Source organism: Lathyrus oleraceus, chromosome 4 (assembly GCF_024323335.1).
Source record: "Lathyrus oleraceus cultivar Zhongwan6 chromosome 4, CAAS_Psat_ZW6_1.0, whole genome shotgun sequence".
Taxonomy (NCBI): domain Eukaryota; kingdom Viridiplantae; phylum Streptophyta; class Magnoliopsida; order Fabales; family Fabaceae; genus Lathyrus; species Lathyrus oleraceus.
Window position 1 is genome coordinate 334214592 of NC_066582.1, and position 23668 is coordinate 334238259.

At 37.3% G+C, this 23668-nt stretch overlaps 1 protein-coding gene across 1 annotated transcript; it reads right to left on the reverse strand.

The window, feature by feature from the left end:
• Positions 1 to 7208: 7208 nt before the first annotated feature.
• Positions 7209 to 22303, reverse strand: LOC127137322 (14-3-3-like protein B). Its single transcript, XM_051063794.1, has 5 exons — positions 22196 to 22303; positions 8552 to 8920; positions 8350 to 8472; positions 7590 to 7706; positions 7209 to 7445 (listed from the first exon to the last, which is right to left on the reverse strand). The coding sequence occupies exons 1-4, from the start codon at positions 22301 to 22303 to the stop codon at positions 7590 to 7592; spliced, it is 717 nt and encodes a 238-aa protein (XP_050919751.1). The 3' UTR covers positions 7209 to 7445.
• Between the last annotated feature and the right edge of the window lie 1365 nt (positions 22304 to 23668).

Sequence of the window (23668 nt, forward strand, 5' to 3'; positions counted from 1 at the left end):
CCAATACAAATATGGCCATCACATGAACCCTAGCCTAGGGACTCAACCTTCCTTCCATGCCTTGTATGATCGAGGCTTTTGAATCCATGACTTTGAGCTTTCCAATGCAAGTGAAATGTACTATGATATTATGAATATGTAGATGAGATGAATGCTTATCATATTATGCAAATGATTAGGGTTAGTGACCTATGTGAATATTATGAAGGGTAGGGTGAATTTTGGGGTATGACACCACGTCAAGGAAAGTTGATAAGGATATCAATATATAGATTATAATTGTTGTAATGGATGGAGGATTTATAAGAGAAGCGTTATTTAGTATTGGTTGTAGGTAAGGAATTATTGGTTTTGGGTTAACTTAGTGCAAGAAAAAGAAGTCGTGGATTCTAGAAGAAGCTTTGACCAAACAATTTAGAGCGGTATATCAGTTGAACTATGCAGGTAAACAGTTGGAAGTTAATCAAATATTGGGAGAAGAATATGGAGGAATTTCGGGGGCAAATTTAAATTTAATGGGGGGAGAATGTAATATCCCATATACCCTTAAATGCTTAATTAGTTGTCAGTTGAGATCAATTGAGTTCCTATGTACTCTATCTCTTATCAGTTGTAACAATTTGAGCTCATATGTGCTCTAAGTGTTATCAATTGGGATCAATAGAGTAACTAGTGAACTCTGAAGAGATCAATCTTTATTAAAAATCATAAACTGGAAAAAATGAAAACTTAGATTTCACAACTAGCCAATTTGAACAACTTCCATAACAAAATTCTCACACCCTCTCTCAACCATTTCAAACTTCATAACAGAACCCTCCAAGCAACCATAATAGAGCTAACTTCCATAACAGAATTTGATCATCTTAGAGTCCTTCCAACAATTTCAACCACCCTGCTAATAACCTACAAACATAATATAACATAACCTATAACCTCCTAACAATCTTCTTCAAACCAGAGAAAATGCTAACAAAATTTCAACAAACAAAACCAACAATTCCTACTAACTGAGTTTCCTAACAACTAACCGATTTCTCTTCACTCACCTATAACTAACGAAACCATTTTTCCTCACCTCCACTCTAACTGAATTGAAACCGACTCAAACAGAAATAACATAACCAACATCTCTAACAGACCCTCCTCTAACCGTTTTTCTCAACCCTCTTCAATCACCCTTCCAACCCTCTAACAAAATTGTTTAACAACCTATAAGAGAACCGATTTCAATAGAACAAGGGGAAGCCATCTCAAACAACCCTCATAACACCTTCAACCTCCATATCTCTACTCTCTCTAACCTCCTTCTAAAGATACTGAAAACTTCAACTACACAATATATTCATCCCTCACAATCACATAACTGAACACCCTACAAAAAGATAATAGAGAAGAACAACTTCTTCACTCCCCAAATTTCAAGACAAAAGCTCACCATTCAAGAAGTAATTGAAACACACCACCCCATAACAAAATCGAAATCCCTTTAACCTCTTCAATTAACTCTCATAACTACCTTCCATAACTTCCAACAAACTTCTTCAAAACCTTCAACCGTTTTCAACCTCCTAACCACCCCTTAACCATTGTCCAAGGATTCACAACAGAGAAATAAAAACGAGAAGCATAACAGTAATTCACCAAGAATTTCACAACAAGAAACTCCCTCAAAGAACTCCTTCAATAACCTGTAATCACCCTTAACAGAGCCCACAACAACCTCGCTTCCTCACCCTTAACTTCACGGATTTCAACCATCCATCACCATGAAAAGAGAGAACCAGAAGAACACAACGACTCAGAGAGGAGAAAACAGAATAGCAGAAAATAGAAAATGTCGATAACGGAAAGAGACCGGAAGATCAATAACTCACTGTAACTCGTAGAAGGTCATTTTCGCCCACTTTTCATTTCACCGAAACATCTTCATTCTTCATCGCGATTCAACATCTTCACTCTTCTTTGCAAACACACACAGAGCAACGACACAAATGAAATCAAGAACACCACTTCGAATTTGACCGGTGAGTAGTTATCTCTTTGTCCTGATGCTGATGTCGATTCTCGGTGTTTCATACTTGCTGTGATTTGTTCGTTCGAGGTCCGAAATGGGTGACGCGTGTTTGATATCAAAACAATATCTTGTTTTGAATGTTTGAATAAATTCAGCGATGTTGCGATGGTAGTGATAGTGTGTTGGCTTTGATATGTGAAAAATGGATTCTCGGATGCTCATGAACATCAAACCCGGTCTTGGAGTGTTTTGGAGACTCCTACATCTCCCTCTAATTGATCAACCCCTGGCCCATGATTAGCTCTTAATCCCCCGTTAATTCTTGGATTAATCTTTAATTAATTAATTTTTTAATTCTAGTTCTTTCTTTGATTAATATTAATGTTATTTTGTTAATCTTATTGAGAATTAGGTTAGTTCATAGTTTTGTTAGAAATATTAGGAATTAATATGTTAGTGATTAGTAGATTAATTCATAGTTAGAATCAATTAGGTAATTAGAATGTGATTAGGTTTAATCAAAAAAATTAATTAGATTTCGATCCTATTTTTTAGAATTAATTCCATTGTTAACCTTGCCATGATTAGTATATTCTCGCCATTAGGTTTTCCTAAATCCATTTTGTTGACTTTATTCATGATTTAATAATATGACTAATTGTAGATTTTACCATGATTAGGTCTTAGGTTAATTTTCCATTTCGATCCGTATATCACATTATAATTGTCATGATCATGTTCATTAGACGAACTTGTGATTTGGATTGCTAATTTTCCATTTGATTAGTGTATTCCCCAATTCATGTTTAGGTAGATTTAAATCCGTATAATTAATATTAACTTTGATTTTCCATTTAATCGTTTCATTTGGTTTGTTATCATATTGAATAAATTGAAAATCCTATTTCAATTTAGGTGATGAATGCCTTGTACGCTTAATTTCATTTGCCATGATCACATGATAGATCTTTGCTTACTTGTCATTGATTAATCCATTGCCATTGGAATTTATTTAGATCTTTGAATATATTTACACTTGTTGTACTATTCTAATTTTACTTGATCTCATAATAACCCCATTTGTTGTTTTGTTTCCACATGTGACTTTGAGATTCAAGCACACTCCTAATTAGTCATGCCTCTAACCCATTCATTTGACTTGTATTGTATAGAGTATCATGTCACTTGTATGTTTTAGGCATGGTACATAGTTTGTAATCTTGTCTAATTTTCTTTCCATTTCCATTTATGTTTTATTACTTACATCCCCCCATCGTGGGTCATATGTACCCCCACCCCATGAAAATGTAATAGCCTAGGTCTATTTCTTTTATTAATTCATCATGCACGCTAATTAAAAAGATAAAAACAAACTATAAAAATAAAGCATTTAAAAAGAAACAAAAGGTAATTGATTCAACATCAAGTTGTTTTTCCAAATAAAACTCACACCATTGCAACGCGAGTATTTGATCCAACGTCAAGTATCTCACATCTGTTCTGTAGCGGGGTATTCGTTACCTTTAGATTTATTGACTAAATCAAAAGTAAACATACAATCCGAGTCGCCACCGCACTTCTATTTATCCAAAGGAAAGGTTAGAAAGCGAACAAAAATCGAGAAGTTTTATCAAATCAAAAATTAATAAAAATGTCAGAGATCGGGGTAAGGGGGTTGGTTATGCAATGGGAAGGTTTTAAGCACCCAAAACATCCTAGGTACTCCTAGGGAGCCCTTTTCATAATTTGTTGTAAGGTAGGTTGGTATTTGTGAAAATTATTTGTGCAAACATGATTGGGGGGGATGAGAGAGGAATATACAAATTATTTACAATTTTTATGTTTGAATGGATAAACCCACTGCCTACGTACCATCTTAAAAAAGATTAGGATCAAAACCTCGTAGTTCGGGGTAAAAATCTCAAAACAAGTTGGTGAATTAATTGGTCCAAAAGCCTTAAGGTCTTTTGTTATCCAAGGGAGAAAACTCAATCTAAAACCACAAATCCACCATGTGAGGATAGCTTCAACATGCTAGTGAGGGGTTAACCCTATAATAAGCATGGAAGACTCATTGTCCATCACTAAGGATATAGGTGAGTATTATATCAACCTCAAGGATAACTCAAACCTAATAGCTATGGTTTATACAAAAAGCTTTGGCAAGAAGTGGCCATTGAAACCACAAAAACATTTGAATGAGTTATATTTACCAATGAAAAGTATTTATAAAATATGGTCAAAGTTGACTTAAGATTCAATTCAAAATAAGTGTTATGAAAAGAAAGTTTGAAAATCAAAAGCATAATGCTTAGGTTTCTAATTTTTGAAAACAAATGTTAATGTTTGCACAAAAGTTTCGGCTTGGGTTAGAGTGGAGGGAAGAAGAAGAATGGCTAAGTCCTAAACATACAAAGATGAAGGAAAAGAAATAAGACCACAATTGGAGTTCCCTTCTTGAGATCATAGTGATGATCCAAGTAGCTCCCATCCTTTGGAATAAGCAAGCAAATAAGCAAATATTCAAGCAACCAATCAATCAAGCAAAGCCCTTAGGAATCTTCCAATGGCTCTTGTATCTCTAACTTTAGATGCACATGACGATGGTTCTTCAATTTGGCTCAAGTAGGAATCCCTAGCACAAGAACACATACATCAAAAAGTTCCACAAAACAAACAAAGAATGGACAAGAATGAGTTTAGAGATTAGGTCCTTCCAATTCATCTTCAACATTAAGGCCTTTTCACTCCATTTTTTGCATAGGGAATGTCCTAAAGTCTAAGTCCTTTTTGTCCATTTTTTGCATTTGGTTCGCAACAATCAAAATAAAACACAAGCACAATAGTATATACACAATTATATGCTCAAGTGAGCAAAAGGCAAATTGCATTAACATAAACATGTGCTCAAATGAGCAAAGGGCAAAATCAAATGAATAATATGTACAAGAATATTAAATCGCATTAATGTAAAGTGCAAGAATTAAAAGTTAATGGTTAATAGTTAGAGTTAGTGTGCCATAAGGCAATTTAGCGCTATGTTAAGCAATCGTAAGTGGACTAATGTAGTAGTCACACCTATCTAAGGTCGGCCAATAAAAATATAGGCAACAAATACAAGTTAGAGATCTTGATTAGTAAATCAAGCTCCTACAACTTGCCATGCCAAAAGAATATGAGAAATGATCTTGTATTGATTTAGGTTTTCATGCTTGATTAGGAAGCAACCTATCCTTAATGCAAAGCCATTCACTTTATCTTTGGATCAAGATGAATTAGATTTGAATCAAGGAAGGTTAAACCTCCCATTCATCAAGGCTAACCACCAATCTTTAACTTATTGATCAAAAAGAAAAAAGATGAAGAAGAAGATGGATAAGAATGTACATTAATTGAACTTCAAATGAAATAAGCAAATTGCATTGACCAAAGACAAATGGAATCAAGGTCAAACACTAGTAAAAAAAAGCAAAATGAAACTTAGAAGTCAAGAAACAAATAAAACATTTTTGGTATTCTTCAAAATTAGAATAATACTTGAATTAAAATAAACAATTAAATGTCAAACTCCAAATCCATCTCAAATCAACTTTGAAAAGTCCAAATGGATCATCCTAATTTCAACAAGGTCAAACCAAGTTTGACAAAAAAAATTCAGCATTTTTAGAAACCAAAAACTATTTTTAATCAATTAAAAATGCATAAAAAATAGCCTAATTGAACTAAAATCTCAAATAAATCTCAAATCAATCAATAAATTGATGAGAATATTTTTCATAGATTCATCATCATCCAAAGAGGTTAAGAAAATATTTTTGTATTTTTTTGATATTGAAAACTATTTAAAATGAATTAAAAATAACCAGAAAAGAGAAAATTCATAAAAAACATCAAATGATAAAATAGAAAATATTAAAAATCATTTTTAGAAACTAGAAATTAAAAGAGAAATAATGCAATTGGTCTCATATTTTTTGGAATTAAAATGAAAGAGTTATGAGTTTTTGAAATAAAATGTAATAAAAGAAATAAAAGAAATTAAAATAAAAAAAACGAAAATGAGAAAATACGTGGTGCGTTGGATCCAGGCTCATTAATTGAGTTGGCACATCCAAGGGTCCAGGCATGCGCGCGCACCAAACACTCTGGTCAACTGAGAAACACATGGCCATTAAAAAAAAGTCATAAAAATGGAAGGACGAGATTAGATCTGAAAATTAGATCCAAGGGCCTAGGTTCATTCTGGCAAATGGACGGTGGTGTACACCACCGTCTTCTCCGGCGAGACCAGAGATTCCGGCGAGAGTTGCAGAGAAAAAAACTTAACCAAATGAAGCGATCTATACATCAATTGAAAGTTGGGGTGATATACATCACCCCTGTACCATTTATTTTCACTCTAGACCTCCATGGGAAGAGAAATCAGAGGTGGAAAATAATGGTGTTCAACTTGAACTCAATGGATTTTCAAAATTAAAAGCACAGTTCAATTGCCTCTGATGAGAGGACTTCAGCCTAACCAATAAATGCAAGAAACAAGCAATAATCAGTGTGTTTCGAAGAAGAAAAGTTTGAATATCCACCTCTGAAATGTGGATATAGAAAGCACAATTCCTCTTAGCTCACTACAACAAACAAGACCTTAGACAGCGGTTTTTTTAGCCTTAGACAGCGCTTTAAAGCGCTGTCTAAACCTCCGCTGCTAAAGGTTTAGACAGCGCTTTTTTAAATCTTAAAAGCGCTGTCTAAGCCCCCCCCCCCCCCCCCTTAGACAGCGCTTTGGCCAAAAGCGCTTTATAAGACCCTCTTATTTTAAATTTTTTAGGTATACCTTAGACAGCGCTTTTGAAAAGCGCTGTCTAAGCCCCACCCCCTTCTATGATCGAGATTAGAGTATGCAAAAAAACATGAGGGGACCAGAGGATAGTTTAGTGGGCATAGACTTTTTGGTGGTGGATTTTGTACCGGACTAGAATACTCGGGCGGAGTTGGCGACCGTCTTTCTCCGAGCTCACGCTCAGAGGGCTGTATATTGTGAACTTTGGACTCGGTCAAAGTTGGCAAACACTTTCGCGGTTGACACTAGTAGATCTACCTCTCTGACTCATGTTTTCCTTAAAAACATACTTGTCAAACAACTTCATTTTACCAAGTATGAGGAATAATCTTTAAAGAAACCATAGGAAAAAGATGATTGCAACAATATAATTTAATTTGATCTCCCATTAGGACAACAGATCCAAATCATACAAGACATAAAAAAACAAGACAGGTCCATATGACACTATACCACAGATTACCGGTAAATGTATAAACTAGGATGATTCTTAATCAACACATATAAATGACATTCATAGCCCACCTCCTTCAAGAGGGGAGAATACGACCTGTCAACCTATAAGGGAAATCAGGGCTCATCTAGCTGGTCCTGCAAGAAGTAAAATATAGCTTAACTCAGATTATGATCAATTTGCCGCAATATCAGGAAGAGAGGTCGATGATTATTAATCAAAATGCTTGGACAAATAAATGTTCCGAAAAGGGTAGGTTCTATATATTAGAGAAATTTTACCTAGACATCAGAAGTCCAAAGGGTGAGGTTGTCTCTCAAAAGTTGCACTATAAGTGTGCTGTCTATGTAGGATTCTTCTCCCAACGTGTCCAGTTCAGCAATTGCTTCCTCAAAAGCCTATCAAAATAGGAAAAGAAAATTGATTCAGTAGGGTAGATTTTAGAATCAATAAGCTAGTATGTTCCTACTGCATACTCAGTACTATTACAAGCCAAACATGAACAGAAAATAAGAGAAAAACACAGAAGGAATAACATATGTCAATATTATTCATGAGCAAACCTTGACTACCACTAACTCTCACCACGAAACAGACAATTTTCAAAAGCTGTTAATTTTTTCCAACAATAATTTTACAATTAAGAAACTGCCAATATCCAAGTATTGGCAATTAGACTGCTATTAAGTTCATTGTTCATCCACATGAGCTAAAACGGGCACAAAAAGGAAAGAACTATGAACTATTTAAAGATCCAGAGTCTAAATCATTGGATGGAAAACATCAAATAGTTTATATTTGAAGTTCTCTAATTCAGACTTCAAAAGAAATCTCGAAATTGAATAGATAGCCGACTAAAATTCTGACAACAGGGAATTTGTTCCCCTATTTTATCGATTCAGTATGGAAGTAAGACATACACATAGACAAACACCCAAGTCAAAAATATTGTAATCAAATTGACTTGAAAATTTCAATAATAAATACATTAAAAATTGAAGAAAGAATCCAGTTATTAGTATCATCACAGATATCACAAACCTGTTTGGCCATGGCACAAGCTTTGTCAGACTGGTTGAGAATTTCATAATAGAAAACCGAGAAATTGAGAGCCAAACCCAATCTTATAGGATGAGTAGATGGAAGATCAGCAGCAACAATATCCTTCAAGACAAAACATAAAACAATTAATTAATAAATTAATCTTCCAAACAGTAAAAAATTAACAAAAAAAAACACAAACCTGTGCAGCCTTGTAAGACAACATAGTATCCTCAGCCGCAAATTTTCTCTCATCCCCAATCTTAAACTCAGCCAAATACCTATGATAATCCCCTTTCATCTTATAATAAAAAACCTTAGACTCACTCGAAGAACCCGAAGGTATAAGATTCGAGTCCAAGAGCTCGAGAATACTGGCACAAACATTGGACAACTCCGATTCAACTTTAGATCTATAATCCTTAACAAGCACAACATGGTCGTCATTCTTTCTACCTTCTTCCTTCTGCTCAATCGACGAAACGATTCTCCACGCCGCACATAGCGACCCTATCACGTTCTTGTAAGCGACGGATATTAGGTTTAATCGCAAGAGGGAAAACAAAAAGAACTGAGAACGAAAATAGAAGTCTGAAATTTAATTTTAATTAGACCTTAGACAGCGCTTTTGTGGAAAGCGCTTTCTAAGATATGCCTTAGACAGCGCTTTCCAAAAGCGCTTTCTAAACCCCCACCTTAGACAGCGCTTTTGGTTTTAATTTTTTTTTTAATTGAAAGACTTTAAACAGCGCTTTCTCAAAAGCGCTGACTAAGGTCTATATTTAAAAGCGCTTTCTAAAAGCGCTGTCTAAGGGGGGGTCTTAGACAGCGCTTTCTAAAAGCGCTGTCTAAGACCCCCCCTTAGACAGCGCTTTCATTATTTTTTTAGAACATTTTCCGTGTTTTATTTTTATTTTAACCTTAGACAGCGCTTTCTTTTAAAAGCGTTGTCTAAGATGCGCTGTTAAAAAACCTTTTTGGCGTAGTGGCTATTGACTGCAGTGTGATCTAGAGATGAAGATGAAGTAAGGCCAAGGAATTTTGAGTATGATAATCAACCAATGAAGTTGAAAATCAGATCTGAAATTTTGAAATGAAAGAGTGAATTCCTTAGGTATGGCTATGGAGGGAGTTTTGCAGCATAACAGGCGCGTTCAGGTTGTTGAATTATGAAGCCTAGCACTCTTATTTATAGCAATTAGCCGAGGTAAGCATGAGCATTGTGTGTGCATGAATGAAGAGGGCCTCCATGCATGGGCCTGTACAGGCGCATGAAGGGCCCAAATCTTATTGCAAATGAGTGCTGATATCAGACTAAGTTGAAATGGACGTGCAGAATTGATGCAATTGGCTTGTGCACACATATTTGACATGGTTTCTAAAAATGCACCAAAACTTTCTCCTCTTCGAAAATACCCTTTCCAATAATAAAACATGGCCTTTTGGGTAATGGTTGGAAAGCTCTTGACATAAGGATCATTTGTTATGTTGGACAAAACTTCAATCGGAAATGGGAAATTAGTGAAAATTGGTCATAAAGTTCAATATGCAAAACATGTGTATGTGAAAATTTCCAAAGTGGGCCAACTTCAAGCCCTTCTGTTTCAATGATGCAAGCTCCAAATGACAAAACCTTCAACATAAAAGTTTTAGACATTTTCAATACAATCAATTTAGACTCAAATGTTGCATCATTTGGAGTTTGTATGAGAAAGTTATGGGCATTTGAAGTTGGACTTTTTCATATTTCAATGCCTTTGGTCCAAAGTGACCTATAATGTTTTGCATTATCACATGTATTTATTCTAGGATTACGAAAATTTGTTCAACATAACAAATTAAGTATAAATCTTTAAGTTTCCAATGCATTTGATCCCACCTCAAAATCATAAATAATGAATGATTTATGGCCTTGGGAAGTTAACCCAAAATTAGGGTTTCAGTCAAAATGACCTATAATGTTTTGAAATGGATGATGACCTTCCAAGGTTAAACTCAATTTTTGATGAACATGAAAGTTGTTCATATGGTTCTTAAGAACATTTTGTCTCTTGGGGTCATCTCCATTTGACAAACACATTAAAAGTTAGGTTTCAATGTACTTCAAAATAGTCAGATGAATTGACTGATCAACTTTCTCAAGTCCAAGCCTCAAATCTTGATGAATTGATGATTGAGGACACTCAAATAAGCTCAAATATGCATTAAATGATGAATTAAAGAACTTCCCTTGATTTTATTTGATCATGTTTTGAGGTTGCGTCATGAGCAAGGCACAGTTGATGCATAGATGAATTAGGGTTTCCTTGGGAAACAATCCTCAAGCCTTTTGGTTTGCTTTGATCAAATTGACAAATTTAGATACTTGGGAGGCATATATGATGAATGAGAGCTTTGTGAACCATTTTCATGCTTGCTTTCCACCTTCACCTGGCCATTCTTTTAGCATAGGGACCATCTAGGAGCTTTAGATCTTATGATTGCTCAAGCTATAAAACAAAAGATGTTAGTGACATATTTTTGTGCTTTTGGTTAGTAAACAAAATATGAAAAGCCATAATATACAATTCAAGCATGCTTGGTGGTCTAAAACCAACTCACATAAGTTCCCACCCTAGGGTTAAGGAGCCAAGATGCTATGATCCTTAAGGCAAATGCAATGCAATGATATGATGCCATGAGGGATCTTAGGGTCAAAATTAGGGTCTTACAGATGCCCCTATTTAAGGTCATTCTAGTCGGAGATATGAAGGTTGAAATCTTCTTCTCGACGAGGTAGAATGGGCTTAAATAATAACAAAGAGACGAATTTTGGTCCCTAAGAGACCTCATGATGCAAATGTATGTATGCAAAAGGTAATACTCTATGGAGATATATGTCCACAAAGGAAAAGAAATCAGGAGAAACTGAAAATCCATATGAGTAATATGCTCATAAATGGGACAGAGACTCTGGGGACTCTAATGGGAAGCAAAGGGGAAAAATGCGTAAGCAGGTCACGACCTAAAACTTGCCGAGAGACACGAATAGATTCCATGAAAATAAATCAATGGAAAGACTCGAGCTGACGCAAAGATGCATGTATTGGGGAATATGCCGATTGTCATACCCCAAAATTTGCCCGTTAATATTACAAGGCATTTTTAAGGCACTCCAACTTATTTTTCAAGGCATTGATCTTAAAAGAACAAAGACCCAGCACACAGATGGCAAAATCCAGAAAATGGCCTAAACTAGCTTGCTCGCTAGGCGAGCAACTCCTTCGCCTAGCGAACCCTTCGCTACGCCACTCGCCTAGCGAAGCTTGCGAATACCAGAAAATTCTGGGCTTCATTCTGAGCCCATTAGGTCACAAAAAGAGCATTATAAATACCACAACTTCAGTCAGAAAAAGGGAGAACAGAAAACGGAGGAGAAAGGAAAACACTCACAGACAGCAAACCCTGGAGGCTAACCCAGAGAATTCAGAGCAACCCTAAAGGAAACCCTGAAGGAAACTCATCTGCACCAAGGTTACCTCCGCCCAACTCAATCCGGCTTGCCAATTCAAGGTTGCAATTCAATTGCAAACAGGTTTGCATTATCATTACTGCTTTATACTCTTAATTTACATGTGGCATTATGATTGAATTCATGAAAATATCTTAAGTTTTGCATGTGGATTTAAGTATGCATGGATATCTTGAATGTTTAACCATACAATCTCTGTAATGGATGCCATAGGGTGTGAAGTTTGCTGAAATCGTACTGTCTGAAATTCAAAACCCGCAGTCGCTCGCTAGCACATCGCTAAGCGAGCATGTAGCGAGAGTTCGCTAAACCTTCGCTAGGCGAGGCAGCAGCGAACGTGACAGTCGCTGATTTTTCTGTTCTGTTCTATGCTTATCGGATCTATTTTATTCTATGATTTTTCTGTTCTGTTCTATTCCGTCCTACCGCTGTGTTCCGTTTGTTTGGTGCAATTCTCGATTGCACCCTGATTTGGTATTCTGACCTGTTTGCTGAGTTTTGTAAGGGTTCACATACTCCCGGAGAAGGTAGCTCGTTAGGTATTCCACTTTATTTGTGGGATACCCATGTGGAGATTCATCCTAATTACCTAATTGATTTTAGTGTGGAGATTCATCCTATTTACTTAATTGATTTTAATGTGGACCTAATTACCTAATTGATTATAATGTGGGGATTCACCCTAATCGCCTAATTGATTGTAAAATATTGCCTTTGAATATGTGATCTTGGACCTCTTTTTGTTGCCTTACGATATTACGGTATCATGGTCATGTCCCGCGAATGTGGGGATATACTTAGCAAAGACCCTTCGATTAAATCATCATAAAATAAATCATTGTCCCTCGGATATGGCCTTCGAATATATGATTTTGTCCCTCGATGACCCTTCGTTGTAAGCCTACGGTTAAATGATGATCGTCCCTTCGAATGCTAAGGTATCCTTACAAATGTTGCCTTCAATGACCAAACGATGACCCTACGATGTCCCTCTACATCCAAAGGGATAAGACTACTTACTTCTCAATAGTAAGGACAGTTTTACCCTCATAAGGATAGGAAATACCCATAAAGACCTTGGGTGGGTATAACTCTTAATTGCTGACTCACAACCTAAAACATTTTTCATACATCACACTTTGCAAATACTAGAAAATCACCACTTGGTATACATTCGCACTAGAATCATTGCCAAGTTATATTTTTCTAAACCGCTTTCAAAATTAAACGAGATAAATACTTTGTATACATTTGTACAAGAATCATTACAAAGTTAAACTCTCCTTTCAAAACATTTTCCAAGCAATTCACAAACACTTTTTCAGACAAACATAAGTGATCTAGCAATTAAGAGCCCATGGATAACCATGGATACAAAGGGTGCTAACACCTTCCCTTTCTATAATGTACCTCCCGAACCCAAAATCTAATTAAGGTCTTTCCTGTTCTTTTCCGCCTTTCCTTATTGGATAAAAGAAAAGTCGGTGGCGACTCTTGCTATCCGCGACATTTGCTTTCCAAAGCAAAAACACACGAAGTCAGTTCACCGTATGACACCGATACAGCAAAATTATCCACAAAGGATACTTCGGATAAAATCCAAACACCGATGGGGAAAATCCACCAAAGGGACTCAGGCTGAGAATATCCACAAAGGACTCAGCTGAGGAAAAAGCAACTGAGGTATTACCAGTTACTGGGTAATAAGCTCAAAGAGACATGTGATCAAACACCGGTATAAAGGTGAGAGAACAACATACTCGGGGAGAATGAATATCTAAGACCGGTATAAGGGTGAGAGATATCAACCATCCAAAACATCTGAGGAAGACCTAAAAGGTATATTTCAACTCAAGAAATTCTGACTCCACAGGGGACAAAAAGTCATAATAGGGAGCAGAGAGGAAGGAACACCAGGGATACCGGTTACTGGGCATATAATAGGTGACCAACCAAAGCGTGAATTGGGGAATATTTCCAAAACACTCATCATCCGAAAGAAGGGCTGAAAAAGCAAACTCGATTACAGGATGGACATTTGATTCCATAAGGAAACACGAATCTTATTCAACAGGGGAAGAAAAAGACTTCGACTGAAGAGCGCATGAGATATATTATCTATTACCGTCAGAACATAGATAACATACTCGCATGGAAGATTATCCATAACCGGTTACTAGGTTAATAAAGGATAAATCGACCGAAAAGAAAGGACATCGGGATACCGAATACCGAGTATAAAATGATGACCAATCAAAGGGGAGAAACGATCATTACCAAACAAGGGTAAATGAAAGAAAACTCGCTGGAGATAAATTGCTTTATCAAAGCAATTATCTAAGAGATATATCACCGGTTTCTGGGAGATATACTCAAAAGGTGGAGGAATATCAATACTGAATATTGGATAAAGATAACCAACGAATAGGGGATTACATCTACCGGTTACTGGGTAGAAAACCACGGAAGAGAATAACCGTCATCGGTTAGGATGAACAAAAAGGTTAACTCTGCAAGGGGATAAAGATGGGGTTTACAACTACCGGTATGAGGGTAGAAGGCCACAGACTTCACCGGGGAAAAGATAGACAATTACTGGTTACTGAGCAATCATTCATCTAGACTACGGGGAAGTGAAACGGGAAATAACAAGAGTAATCAATATAGGAACAAACTAGAGAGACACAAAGAGACAAGACTCAGCCCAACGAGGATATAACTCAGGGGAGTAATTCCATCCCAATACATGTTTTGGGAGGAAACATAAATAATAGTCATCCACGAGGACATAACTCAGTGGGGAACATGGAAGAAAGGATAGACACTTTCTGCCTATGGGGCTGACTCTATATGGAGAGATCAAGACACCAACATCTGCTTGGGGGGATATATATCACTAACTAGCAAGAGAAAAAAACAACGATATATGGCAAAGAATGCAACATAAATATCTGAATGTTATGCATGTATATGCGTGGTTCATGTATGATGAATGCCGGCAAACAGACATATCTAACACAAATAGGTCCAAGAATTAATGGACAAATATCCGGTACTACATCTCAAAAGAGAAAGCCAGGCCCACTGGGAAAACTCCTAATCTGATGGGGGCAACAAATACCAGAAAACAACAATCTCTGCAGGGGGACAAAGCCAATGCTAAGAATCAAACAGTTGCTGCCAAGGGCAAAGATCACTGCTAGGGGATACGAATAGGTTCGCCAGGAATCAGAGACTACTGTTGGGAACAGACAAGGGATCACAATCACCAAAGTTGGGGGATCTTCCAACAGTACGCAGAGCTAAAGATCAGCCGGAGAAGAAACCTATCGGGGATCTTATCAGGAAGTAATGTAGAATTATGTGAGGGACAACCACCAAACAGAAACACATTAAACAATAATCACTTCTAATTACGGAAGGAAATATCTCTTCTAAGGAGGAGGAGAACCAATCACTCCGCTGGGGAAAGAAATAACACATCTTCCTTAGGAGTTCCAACGCTAAACTGCAATCAGGCAAATTCTTGGCCGGGGAGACTAAGCAAAGGATAAGATCCGATGTAGAAATAACTCTACTGGGGAAATTATCAGGGAGAGAGATAAAACTCTATGGGGAATAACCACCAAACAAAAGTTCCAAAACCAACAAAATTTCCTCGCACTGCTGGAGAAACGAATTCTGCCAAGAAGAAGAGGAACAATACTCCGCTGGGGATAGAAAATAAGTATTTTCATCACCCGCTCTGCTCAGGAGGAATCAACAAATAGGCTCTAATCAGACAACTCCACTAGGGAAACACTGCTGATGACCGTGCTGAGGAGTAAAAATGGGATCAATCCTGGGATTTCCTGCTCACTCTGCGGGAGAATTCCAATCTGAATGAGGGAATACCGACTTCCTCGAAAGTATAGCATATCAATTTATCAATTTATAAGGGATTTTAGGTCAATCCATACAAGGGATTACAACCATATAATTGATAACACAAATGCTAGATCCAAACTCACTGGGGGACAAGAAGATTAAGACCAAACTCCAGACTCTCTGGGGATTTGATGGGATGTTAGAGGTATACTTCTCTGAACAAATCAGGATCAAAATCTCCAAACTCTCTGGGGAATTTGGTGATGCATAACCTTCTTTTACGCTCGCGGAGGAGACAACCTGAGAGATAATGAAGAGGATTCAAGTATGCTAGCAATAATGAACAAATGTCTTACCCTTTTAGAGATCATACTATCCTTGGGAGAGCACTAAAGATGTCCTAATTATCCTTTTTGTGAATGTTCACTTTGTTTAAAAACGATTTATGAAAATTTTAAAACAATGATATTTATTAATTAAAACATGCAAATATTTGTTGAACAGAAACAAATAAGAGTGCAAAGTATTGGATAAAGGCTCAAATTTATTTGATGGAATGGTAGTCTGCAAATGGCAAGACTCTTGATAACATGAAATAATATCACATTTTTGGACTCGATTTAATTAAATTATATTATTATTTGTTTTGATTTATTTCATATTATTCGATATTACTTGGTATTTTCCCTTCTATTTATCTCAGGTAACTTATTTGAAGCATAAGTGAAAAAGGAAGAAAAGGGGTGCAAAAAGAGGATGAGAAGAAATTCCACTAAAGCCCAGCCCAAAATTGCCTAAGCGCTGAAGCTGTGACGAGCGCCACGCATGGTGTGACGAGCGTCACGCCCTGCTACCTTGTGTTACGAGCGTAACACATAGTGTGACGAACGTCACACTCCACTCCTATATTTTTGGCTTTTGACGCGCAACAGAGGCACGTTAAGCCTATTCTTCTGTTTGACTCGTTGAAGCGTGAAGGTTACTTACTGAAGGAATTTGTGGGAAACGGTTACAGATTGGAGTAATATAAATAGATCCAACCCTGCAGCTCTCACGGGCTCTCTGAATTTTCTAGTTTTCGGCACTGCATTTATTTTACTGCCTTTTTAATTCTTTCAGCACTTTACTTTCCTAGCAATTTTTATTTCTTTTCTTTTCTAGTCAATTTTGAAGCATTCAATTAATTTTCTCACAATAGTTTCTACATCGGAAACTATTGTGTAATTTTTACTGGATCTAACCTTACGTTAGATCATAGTATTTTATTCCTTCGCCTTTATTTTACTGTCTGATCGAAGATTGTGAAGAACAAATCCAATCGGCTTGTGGTGGAGTGTTCAAACATCGAAGTTAGAAAACAATCAAGATTTCTGTTAATTTTACAGGTTCTTTAATTTATTGTTTTAATTTATATATGCTCTGCATTGTTATTTATTTATACTGTCTGTCTGATATGGCTGTATGTAAGCATAATTATTGTTTAGGCTTGTTTAGCATGTCTGGCTAAATAAACTTAGATATCGGTATGTAAAGTAAGCGGAATGGAGGAATCAAAACTAAGTTGGTTTAGATTTATTTAAAAATACAATCACTCTTTTTATGGTCTCAATTTACAGAATTAACACCAAAGTTTTTGTACGAGAGTAAAAGACATAAAGAAGTTAAAACCAATAGAACGAAAGTTTGAGCTTTTAACTGGACAGTGTAAATTGGACATTAATTTTGAATCAGGGCGAAAGGAATTTTTAGAGTTAATTAAATTCTAATCATTTCCAAAAAGTATTTTTAAAGGTTAAATGTGAGGATGAGAGTTAAGCATTTAAGTTTAATTATATAATCTAAGTCAACAGAGCGAGAGTTTGAGACAAGGGTGTTTAAATGGTTAGTGTTTTCTTAAAAAGAGTTTCTATAGATTCTATTGTTTTCAAAGAGTGATTTTGGACTTAACTAATTAGTGACAGCGCACGTTAATATAAAGTCATTGCCTATTCAACAGAGCGAGAGTTTGAGAAAAGGCTTTTAAATTAATAGTGTCTACTGAAAAGATTTATTTTAAAACTACGAAACCAACGAAGATTTGATTCCCTAATTACGACGAACTACATACCGATATCCGCTATATTTGATATTTAATCTAGATCTTATTTTAGTTCCCCTAATCAACAAAGTATAATCCGCCTTAGCTTTACGAAGTAACCCTAGAAAACGGTATATCGATTCATAAGTCCCTGTGGGATCGATATCTTTTATTACTACGCGATTAGACTGTGCACTTGCAGTTAATACCCCAATAGACTCATAAAGTCGCGATCAACTCCACGGATCTTTACAAATTTGAAATTGGTGATATATATTGGAAAAGGGCTACATTGAACATAATGACCATTTTTCCACCAACTCTGAATCCAATGTATCTGAAGCTTCAGTTGACGATGACTGAGCGAAATTCCTTGACAAATGATAGTTGAAAAAAAAAAGTCTTGCCAGGATGCAGTTACTTGCCAAATCCCTAATTTTTTCCTAGATTTCCCTAGGGTGAGGTACTCAATCTAGCGGGATATATTCATCATTTTTTATGTCTCTAAGTTTTGCCTGGACCACCCTTTCGGGTTTTCAATCCACCGAGACGCTCATTTTTGCCTAAGTCGCCCTTTCGAGTTTTCAACTTAGCGAGCTATTCTGTTTTTATTTTAGGCGAAGTATTTCTTGACTGTATCTGAATTCACAGAACGAGTGAAATCCTCCCCATCCATAGTTGTAAGTATCAAAGTACCGCCTGAAAAGGCTCTCTTAACAACATATGGACCTTCATAGTTTGGAGTCCACTTGCCCCTGGAATCGGGCGCAAAAGACAAGACTTTCTTGAGCACAAGGTCACCTTCTCGGAACACACGAGGCTTGACCTTCTTATCAAAGGCTTTCTTCATCCTTTGCTGATATAACTGACCATGACACATGGCAGTCAATCTCTTCTCTTCAATTAAGTGCAACTGGTCATAACGACTCTGAACCCATTCAACATCAGTCAACTTGGCTTCCATCAAGACTCTCATTGATGGGGATCTCCACCTCTACTGGGAGCATAACCTCCATGCCATAAACAAGAGAGAAAGGGGTTGCCCCTGTTGAAGTGAGGACAGATGTACGATAGCCATGCAATGTGAATGGCGGAATCTCATGCCAATCTTTGTATGTAACAACCATCTTCTGGATAATCCTCTTAATGTTCTTATTAGCAGCTTCAACATCCCCATTCATCTTGGGTCTATAGGGCGAAGAATTATGATGTGCAATCTTGAACTCGCTGCACAACTCTTTCACCATCTTGTTGTTCAAGTTAGATCCATTATCAGTAACGATCTTGTCTGGCACACCATAACGGCATATGAGTTGATTCTTGATAAACTTCACAACCACCTGCCTGGTCACGTTTGCATATGACGTCGCTTCAACCCATTTGGTGAAGTAACCAATTGTTACGAGAATAAACCTGTGACCGTTTGACGCCTTTGGCTCTATCATGCCAATCATGTCAATTCCCCACATGGAGAAAGGCCATGGTGATGAAATCACATTCAGAAGTGTCGGGGGAATATGAATCTTATCCGCATAAATCTGACACTTGTGGCATTTCTTCATATACTTGCAGTAGTCAGACTCCATTGTCAGCCAATAGTAGCATGCTCTCAACATCTTCCTTGCCATGGAATGTCCATTGGAATGAGTACCAAATGAACCCTCATGGACTTCAGTCATCAACAGGTCTGCTTCGTGTCTATCCACGCATCTGAGCAGAACCATGTCAAAGTTCCTCTTATAAAGCACATCGCCATTGAGGTAGAAACTGCCAGATAGTCTCCTCAAAGTCTTCTTATCTTTAACAGATGCCCCAGGCGGGTAAATTTGACTCTGAAGAAAACATTTGATGTCATAATACCATGGATTATCATCTTTCTCTTCTTCTACTGCAAATACATGAGTTGGTCAATCCAAGCGCATCATAGTGATATTGGGGACCTCATTCTAGAGTCTCACCATAATCATAGAAGCAAGCGTAGCCAGCGCATCTGCCATTCGATTCTTATCTCGAGGAATATGATGGAAGTCAACCTCAGTAAAGAAGGTTAAAATCCTCCTCACATAGTCTCTATATGGGATGAGGCCGGGCTGATTCGTCTCCCATTCACCCTTAATTTGGTTGACAACAAGGGTCGAATCACCATAAACATCAAGGTGCTTTATTCTAAGATCAATACATTCTTCCAATCCCATAATACAGGCCTCATACTCCGCCGTATTATTCATGCATTTGAAAGTTAGCCTTGTTGTAAAAAGAAAATGTGTGCCCTGAGGAGTAATAATCACTGCCCCAATACCATTTCCATATTGATTTACAACACCATCAAATACCATGCTCCATCGGAAACCGGGCTCTGGTCCTTCATCGAGCGTAGGCTATTCGCAATCTTTCATCTTCAAATACAGAATCTCCTCATCTGGGAAGTCGTACTGAACTGAATGATAATCCTCAATTGGTTGATGTGCCAAGTGGTCAGCCAAGATACTACCTTTAATAGCCTTCTGAGCTCGATACTCAATATCATACTCAGACAACAACATCTGCCAACGGGCAATCTCCCCAGTTAAAGCAGGCTTCTCAAAGATATACTTGATTGGATCCATTTTGGATATCAACCAAGTCGTATGATTCAACATATATTGGCGTAAGCGCTTAGCAGCCCAAGCCAAAGCACATCATGTCTTCTCAAGCATCGAGTATCGAGACTCACAATCAGTGAACTTCTTACTCAGGTAGTAGATATCATACTCTTTCTTCCCTGTTTCATCTTGCTGACCAAGGACACAACCCATAAAGTCTTCAAGAACAGTCAGATACATAATCAAGGGTCTCCCTTCCACAGGCGGAGACAGAATCGACGGCTCAAACATATACTCCTTAATATTGTCAAAGGCTTTTTGGCAATCCTCGGTCCAATCATGGTGCTGATCTTTCCGGAGGAGCTTGAATATTAGCGCACATGTGGCAGTCATGTGGGATATAAATCTGGAAATATAATTCAAGCGGCCAAGAAAACCTCGGACTTGCTTCTCAGTTTTGGGCGCAGGCATCTCTTGTATTTCTTTGACCTTGGCAGGATCAACTTCAATACCTCTCTCACTAATAATAAAGCCCAATAACTTGCCGGAACGAACTCCAAATGTACACTTGTTTGGATTCAGACGAAGCTTATACTTCCTCAAACGCTGAAAAAGCTTCAACAAGTGCTCCACATGTTCAACTTTCGTTCTTGACTTTGCAATCATATCGTCAACATATACCTCGATTTCCTTATGCATCATATCGTGAAACAAGGTAATCATAGCACGTTGATACGTGGCTCCGGCGTTCTTCAAACCGAAGGGCATCACTCGATAACAGAATGTTCCCCAAGGTGTGATGAATGTTATCTTCTCTATATCCTCGGGTGCCATTTTAATCTGGTTATATCCGGAAAATCCGTCCATAAATGAGAAGACATTGAATTTAGCTGTATTATCTACCAACATATCAATATGTGGTAGAGGAAAATCATCTTTCGGACTAACTTTATTCAAGTCTCTATAGTCCACACACATTCGGACTTTTCCATCTTTCTTAGGCACGGGCACAATATTGGCCACCCATTGAGGATATGTAGAAGTCACCAGAAACCATGCATCAATTTGCTTCTGAACTTCTTCTTTGATCTTCACTGCCATATCAGGATGAGTTCTTCTAAGCTTTTGCTTCACAGGCACACACTCAGGCTTCAAAGGCAGGAAATGTTGCACGATATCAGTATCCAGACCGTGCATGTCTTCATATGACTAGGAAAAGACGTCGACATATTCTCGTAGAAACTCAATCAACCCCTTCTTCACATATTCTTCCAGAAGTGCCCCAATCTTCACCTCACGAACACAATCTTCAGACCCCAAGTTGACTATTTCCAAATTCTCAAGATGTGGCTGAATGATCTTCTCTTCATGCTCAAGTAGACGGGTAATCTCGTCAGGAATCTCTTCAACATCATCTTCTTCGGCCTCAAATACAGGGAACTCAAAGTTGGGAGATGATGTTGGATCATTATGTTCAATGGGTTTGATCAACCTGCATAATGATTTTGGATATAAAAGAGATTTTAGAATTCAAACAAGGCAAATCATTATGCAGATGAAAAGATTGATTTTATTCTCTTTTTAGGTTTTTTGTGATCATCAATTTCATGCAAAAAGCAAAAGGTGAAAATAATTTGGAAAAATAAACATTTAACATGAATTTATTGAATGAATATCATTGTATTTATGTGCCAACAATGCCATCACTTCTCCCTTTGGCATGGGAGAAGGGTTTTTAAACAAAAATGAACATTATGTGGACTTATGGACAACTGTTGGAACATCAACAACAACCCAATTATTGCAGACCCCTCTAGGGATGACAAAGTTACCATAATCCTCCTCTGCATCCTCCTCCACAATAGCAGTAGCTTCTTCGTCTTGGACGGTGTGAATGAAACCACCACTCTGAAACATCCCATGCTTGTTGAAGGTGCCCGAAGAATACCCTATGCCAGCCCGGGATTTATTGTCTTCCAGCTTGATCATTTGTCCTAAACCAGTAGTTGTGTCATGCTCAATGGCCAACTTAGCATCATTGTAGGACGCAAATGAAGAAGTTCCTTTCTTAGAAGGCTCAGCAATAGATAAGGCTTGGAACAGCGTCCCAACCTCATCCTCAGCATCGATATAAGAAAAGGAAGACAAATGGCTAACCAAGAGATCTTTCTCTCCCCCTACCACCACCAGCTTTTTGTTTTTGACAAATTTCAATTTCTGGTGTAGGGTGGATGTCACGGCGCCTGCCTCGTGAATCCATGGTCTACCTAACAGACAGCTATATGGTGGGTGGATATCCATGACCTGAAAAGTGATCTGGAAATCACTTGGTCCAATCTTGACTGGGAGTTCAACCTCACCAATCACAGTCTTGCGGGATCCATCAAAAGCTTTTACCACCACTCCACTCCGCCTCATGGGAGGCCCCTGTAAGAACAAAAATAGTTCTACAATAGATTCCATGATTTTGATGATAACAAAGGATGAAACCAAAAGTGGTACCCTAACGAAAAGTTTCTAAGTGTGCAGGGTTCTAAAGAAAGAAGAAATAAATCTGATGATGTCATCAGATACAAAACAAGATCAGATGCAAAATCTCAAGTATCAGAAGCATCTAAAGAGAAATCTCGTTTTAAGAAGCTCTGACTCTGGACAAAACTGCAAGTATCAGAAGCATCTGAACATGAAGTAAAGTCTAGAAGCTCTGACTCTGAACAAATGCCTTCTGTAAATTCTGAAGTTATCAGCGATTTCTGAACTCTCAAGAGATAACATCAGAAGCCAGTTTCTCCAGAAACACAAAGACTCTAATCAGAATTGTTAATCATGATGAAGTAACGTTTAAGCCAAGTTAAAGTTCTGCAAATGGATTTCCTCAATTAGAAAGAGACGTTAATCTCCACTTCCAAGAGAGAAGATACTAATTGTGGTAAGTAGTCACTTCTAAAAGAAAAAGTCTACTGCAGAAGCTATTAATGGAATGGCGTAATTACATCTCAATATCCAACAGATTCAACGCTACTTCAACTCTACTTCAACTCCTATAAATAGAGAAGAAATCTCATTCAGTATACACGAAGAAATCACTAGCCAAAACTATACTGAAATCATATCACGCTCAAGAAAAACATCTTTGTTCTTCAAAGATTTTCACTAAGCTGTTGCTTATCAAGTGAAAAATTTGTTCTTAAGTTTGTAATATTTGCTTTCTTAGAAGCACTCTAGATTACACATCTTGTATCTAATTTTTTATTTGATTTCCTCAAGTGACTCTTTGTAGTC

What these genes read in the sequence shown, in the direction of transcription:
- LOC127137322 (XM_051063794.1), bottom strand. Translation starts at nt 22,303, where the DNA reads ATGTTTCAGAGTGGTGGTTTCATTCACACCGTCCAAGACGAAGAAGCT. An exon ending in ACTTTGTCATCCCTAGAGGG is followed by an intron (nt 8,921 to 22,195) that starts GTCTGCAATAAT and finishes TTTCGTTCTCAG; the next exon opens with TTCTTTTTGTTTTCCCTCTT. An exon ending in TGTCTTACAAGGCTGCACAG is followed by an intron (nt 8,473 to 8,551) that starts GTTTGTGTTTTT and finishes TTTGTCTTGAAG; the next exon opens with GATATTGTTGCTGCTGATCT.